The 6026-nt window shown below is 36.9% G+C and overlaps 1 protein-coding gene across 1 annotated transcript; it reads left to right on the top strand.

Moving 5' to 3' along the window:
- Positions 1–2583: 2583 nt before the first annotated feature.
- LOC131075779 (protein NRT1/ PTR FAMILY 5.10) lies at positions 2584–5602 on the top strand. Its single transcript, XM_058012666.2, has 3 exons — positions 2584–3035; positions 3864–4414; positions 4558–5602. The coding sequence occupies exons 1-3, from the start codon at positions 2688–2690 to the stop codon at positions 5411–5413; spliced, it is 1755 nt and encodes a 584-aa protein (XP_057868649.2). The 5' UTR covers positions 2584–2687; the 3' UTR covers positions 5414–5602.
- Positions 5603–6026: the final 424 nt, after the last annotated feature.

Here is a 6026-nt window from a genome sequence, read left to right as displayed (position 1 = left end):
CTTTATAAAATTCAAGTTTATTTTTTTTTTAAAAATCACTTTAGATTGGTGCAAAAAATCAATTAATTGGACTTAAGTGAATAGTATTGAGCAAGTATTAATAAAATAGAATATCCTAATAAAAGAAGATTAAATTAAAATATCAAAAGAAGATAAAAATAAAAATAGATTTCTAATTAAAAAATAAGTATTCTACAATAATTAAAATTTTAATAAGACAAATAAAATGAATTTCAATAATTTTGAATTATTACCCGTTAATGGGTCTTTGGGGGCTAATCCTACACCAGTTAAAGGGGAGGTCATATGGGAGCCACCTAGCAAGGAATGGATAAAAATAAATTTTGATGGTGCTTCTAGAGGAAACCCAGGAATCTCAGGTGTGGGGGTAGTGGTGAGGAACAATAAAGGATCCATCCTCTTCAAAGGAGCACGCCATCTGCAAGATGGTACAAATAGCGAAGCGAAGGCTCAGGCGGAACTTCTGGCAACTGAGTTGGCCTTAAATATGAAAGTCCAACGGTTGCATTTGGAAGGAGACTCTCAGGTGGTCATCAATGCAATTACTAAAGGCAACACCCCATCTTGGAAATTATTTCGCTGGGTGGCTATCATCCGAGAGAAACTCAAATCTTTTGAGGAATTCCGGATCTCCCATGTCAGATGAGGTGCAAATGTAGTGGCAAATCTACTCTCCAATATTGGTTGTGACATGAATAGTCACATGGCCAAGTGGTAGAATGGAGAAGGAAGATTGTGGAAATGGTCTTAAATGCAGTCCTAGAAATATGCAACCAACAACATGCACACAAGGAAGCCCATTATGACAAGTACATTTGCTAGCCGATGTTGGCATTAAAAGTGGCAGTTGTCCATGGCAGACAGTACGTTTTAGAGAAGATGACGAAGTGCAACAAATCTGTTGTGAAATCTTATGGCCTTTATGCCATCACGCTTGCATTTGTTACCTATCTCAAACAACGACATAGGAATTTAATTCCTTTGGTTTGCGAGCGGGTGGCTAAGTTTGTATTTAGTGTAATTTTTAATGGTTTTCATGTCATTTGTATTGTAGAAGCTGGAGTAAATACTTTGTGCAGGTTTCATGGAAGCAAATTCCACTCGACGAACTGAGAAGAAGTTGGTGTCGTTCCTGGGCACAGTATCGGAGAAGAGGATGCAGGGGCTTTTTCGGGTACAGGGAGGAGAAATTGTGGACTGTGGTATGCCTGATGCTTAGAGAAGAGGTGTCGCACATCCATTTCTTCTATCAAACGAACATGGAGGTGTATTCCCTGATTTTGGCATGGGCATGTGAGTTTGAGCCGAAAGTGGAGAAAATCATACTCTCTGACAAAATTGATTGACGGGGAGTACCTAATCAACCTCGACTCCGTTCTAGAATGGGTGGTGCCTCGAATGGGTATTCGCATTAAGGAGGGTGATGACCAGGAGGAGGAGTTGTTGTTTGTTCGTGGACTAGAGGATGACATAAACAACCAATGCCGTGAACGAGCTCGCATTGGTTGGGAAGCCATGAAGCTTTGTGTAAAACTCATTAGGACGGATGAAGTCTTGAAGGCTCTAAAGGTGGTGGCGTGGATGGAGGTTAGGAGAGAGCTGCGAGATAGGTTCGAGGAAGGGAGGGTGGTTCAATTGCTAGCGAGTTTGGAAGGAGACCCCAATTTTTTGATGCTTGGAATGCATTCCAAAGATGAAAAGCGAAGCTGCAAAGGGTAAAGCTACCACTGACAAGGTGGATAGGGAGAAGGTGAACCAAAGCGAGAGCGAGTGAGTGGCAATGTGGCCATTGTTTCTTCATGCTCTTTTAATATATTGTTTATTAGTTGTTTTTAGTCATATGTCTGTAATATTTGGTGCGAGAGATGCACAGGACTGGTTCCTCCTTTGTTTTTGCATTCGAATGGCTTTAGAATAGGTTATGACCGTGGATATTTTGGGCCGTTGTTTACAGCTCTTAATTTTGCCTATGGATGTTGGTGGCTATATATCTTTTATTTCTAAATTAATATACTACAAAAATTACCGATCAAAAAAAAAAATCTGAATTATTATTTTTAATTTCATTAAAAAACATATATAGTTAAAATAAGATTTTCTCAATGAAAAATTAATCATAGAAAAAATAGCTAATTTTTTTTTAATAATAATTTAGTCTTTTCCACTTTTGAAACTTAAAAAAATGGAACATTCAAATAAGAGAATATATTATTATTAAAAGAGAAAAAATAGATTTTAATTTTGTACACATTATTCTAATTAATCATATTAAAAAATATTTTTTAAATTTTTTAATCATTTTTTAGAAATTAATATCAATATAAACATACCATTAACCATGTACTTTAAGATGTTATTGGATTGCCCAAAAACATAAATTATTTGTTGACCAAACATTGTAAAAAAAATAAAAAATTGAAAACGTCACTATTTGTGTATTTTTTGGTCCACTGTTGGTGCCTTTGGTAAGCTACCTCCTCACAAAACAGGCTGTAGATAAAATTGTATGAAAAAATACAGAGACCACTTCAGAACAAATCTTCCTTTAAGATTGTAAAAAAATCACCTACTTCCAAACACAAGACAATCATGGGCTGGCAGTCTATTTCCATTGTTATGAAATATACGGATATATAGATTGGAAAACAAAAGCTATATCATAAACAATGGAAGCCACTTCCTCCTCTGAATCTCCCCTGCTCACCAGCATAACTAAAGATGGGTGCACAGACCTCAAAGGAAGGTCTATCAGCAGACAGCTCACAGGAGGATGGAAAGCTTCTTTCCTCATAATTGGAGTTGAAGTGACAGAGAGATTTGCCTTCAATAGTATTTATAATAACTTGCTCTCTTATCTCACTGATGTTATGCACCAGAGCTCTGCCACTGCTGCTAAGAATGTTAATGTCTGGTATGGTGTTGCGTCCATGCTTCCTCTTCTTGGAGCTTTTCTTTCAGATTCCTATTTGGGGCGGTACAGAACCATTATTTTGTCATCTCTGGTCTATCTGCTGGTCTGTTTTTATAAAACTCAAAAGCCTTGAGATTATGATAACTGCTATTCTGATGCTTTTGATTAAATTCATTTGTAAAGAGTATTAAGAATGTCATTTCTTTTCTATATAAGTATATATAGCGTACAAACATATAGTAAGTATTTAAATTCTTTTGATTGGGAGTTATCTGCTGGTCAGTTTCTTGTGTACCAAAACTCCACTCCTTAAATGCATTTTGTTTGAACCTACATGAAATTTTCAATTTCATTGAACATGTGATCACAAAATTCAGCTTATCCAGGGAAACTCTAGGTGTATGCATAATTTGGGAGAATTTCTGGTCTTCATAAATGCAGATTAGTGTTTGAACCCAACTCTCGCCGCTTATAACATATGATCACAAAATGCATAATTTGGGAGAATTTCTGGTCTTCATAAATTTCATTGAACATATGATCACAAAATTCAGCTTATAAGCCCCTTTTGGAGAATTTCTGGATGGGTTTGAAGCCAATTCTCGCCTTTTGAAAATCATGAAATTTTTTATTTTATTGAACATATGATCACAAAATTCAGCTTATCTAGGTACAGACTAGGTGTATACATAAACCCTTTTGGAGAATTTCCGGGTCTTAATAAATACAGATTAGGGTTTGAACCCGATTCTCACCACTTTGAAATTCACTGTGTTTATATCTACCTATTCTCAGAGCCTTTCAAGTTGGTGGGTGTATTATGAAGAATTCAGATTATGACCCATATATTGTATTTGGATCAATTTTTTGGGGGGTTTTACAAATAATTCAACGAGAATAAATACCTAATATTCCTTTTCCTCGGCTGCAGGGTTTAATCTGTTTAACTCTTTCAACTTCCCTGACATTTCTGATCCCACCACCATGTGACAACACATCATTCTTCTGCCCCAGACCTACAGCTTTTCAGATGGGGTTTTTCTTCATTTCACTGTACTTGGTTGCTTTGGCTCAAGGAGGCCAAAGACCAGCTTTACAACCATTTGGTGCAGAACAATTTGATGATGGAGATCCAACAGAGAGGAAGCATAAGAGCTCATTCTTCAATTGGTGGAATTTTGGTCTAAGCATTGGTTTACTTTTAGCTGGTTGTGTGATTGTGTACATTCAAGAAAATATCGGGTGGGGTCTAGGGTTTGCCATCCCAACTGTAACCATGGCAGTAGCATTGCCTGTCTTCATGTGTGGAACACAAATGTACCGACATAAAATGCCTTCCAGTCCAGTAACTCGAATTCTCCAAGTTTTTGTTGCAGCAATTCGCAAGTGGAATGTTTCTATCCATTCTCAAGCAGAACAGAGCTTGTATGTTAATCGAGGACATACTGAAACAAGAAAGCTTCTACCCACTGATCAATTCAAGTAAAAACACTATCTACCTGTTAACTTGCATCACAACTAGCCACATTTCTGTTTACTTTGGCCCTTAGGTTTGACATTCTCTTTTGAAATGTATTTGGCAAACTTGAAAATAATTCCTAAGAACATTCATGTTTGTTTCACAGGTTTCTTGACAAAGCAACAATTGAAATTGATCTGGACCGTGAACACAGAACAAATATTTATTGGAGGTTATGCACAGTCACACAGGTTGAAGAGGTAAAGCTTATTCTAAGATTGCTGCCCATTTGGGTAGCTTGTTTGATGTATGGAGTTGTTTATGTACAGTCTCCAACATATTTTACAAAACAGGGCACCACAATGGATAGAAGGATAATTGGGCATTTCAAAATAGCTGCAGCAAGCATGCAAATCTTTATTACCATATCTGTTCTAGTTCTAGTGCCTGTGTATGATAGAATCTTTGTCCCACTGGCCAGAAGCATAACTAGAAATGAACGTGGTATAACACTGTTACAGAGAATAAGTGTTGGTTTATCTTTTTCTGTTCTTTCAATGATTGTTGCAGCACTGACAGAAATGAAAAGGCTTCAAGTGGCAAAAGAATATGGATTGATAGACACCCCCCAAGTAACAATCCCACAAAGCATTTTTTGGCTGCTTCCACAATACATTCTACTTGGTATTGCTGAGGTGTTTGCAATTGTAGGCTTGCAAGAGTTATTTTATGATCAAATGCCTGAGACAATGAAAAGTTTGGGAACTGCCTTATATTGGAGTATTTTTGGAGTGGGCAGTTTCTTGAGCAGCATTCTTATTTCTATTATTGAGGAAATTAGTAGCAGAGGTAAGGGACAAAGCTGGTTCGCAGACAACCTAAATAAAGCTCACTTGGACTATTATTACTGGCTTCTGGCTGCATTGAGTGCACTATTTCTTTGTATCTATCTGATCTTTGCCAATTGCTTCATCTATAAGAAAGAAGAAAGTAAAGTTTATGGAGATCAAGAGATAACCTGATCATTAAAAAACGCTTCTTGTCCAATTCTAATAACAACTTTTTAGAACCTGTGCGGGATCAGATCTATGGAACATGAAGTCCCTAGTCCTACAGTTCAGAAAAGGTTTTACTTTATTCGAAACTCTAATTCATTTAACTTAAAAGAGTTGAATTGAGGCCTCAAAAAGAGAGAAGAACAAAATAATGGTTCATCCCTACATTTCATGACTTGGCTACATTTTCTATGGTGTAGGGAACAGTAATGGCACGATCTCTACAAATACCTATAACTAGTTAAAAGGCTGAGTTAAATTGAAATTGAATAAATCCAATAAATGTAATTGTAATATTAGCATGAAGTATGTGAGAGGATTTTTGTATAAGCAATTAATCAATTTGTAAGAGGATTTTTGTATAAGCAATTAATCAATTTGTAAGAGGTTTTTTTGGGTAAGCATTGGCCTGTCCATATTAGGGGTGGGGGAAGACCCCCTCTCCCTAAGGCATTGGCCTATCTATAGTGAGGGTGGGAAGTCCTTTCCCAACTATAGTATAGTAGGTCAAAGTTGTTCGGGGCTCACCCCCATTACAAAGAGGGGAGAGGGGTGAGGGGTCTGAATACATGTGATTGGC

Source organism: Cryptomeria japonica, chromosome 3 (assembly GCF_030272615.1).
Source record: "Cryptomeria japonica chromosome 3, Sugi_1.0, whole genome shotgun sequence".
NCBI classification, from domain to species: domain Eukaryota; kingdom Viridiplantae; phylum Streptophyta; class Pinopsida; order Cupressales; family Cupressaceae; genus Cryptomeria; species Cryptomeria japonica.
This window is presented reverse-complemented; position numbering and strand designations above follow the sequence as displayed.

Bases quoted from the DNA above. Each gene is read 5' to 3' on its own strand.
- LOC131075779 (XM_058012666.2), top strand. From the start codon at position 2,688: ATGGAAGCCACTTCCTCCTCTGAATCTCCCCTGCTCACCAGCATAACT. The intron at 3,036-3,863 runs GTCTGTTTTTAT...CCTCGGCTGCAG, and splicing joins CATCTCTGGTCTATCTGCTG to GGTTTAATCTGTTTAACTCT. The intron at 4,415-4,557 runs GTAAAAACACTA...TTTGTTTCACAG, and splicing joins CTACCCACTGATCAATTCAA to GTTTCTTGACAAAGCAACAA.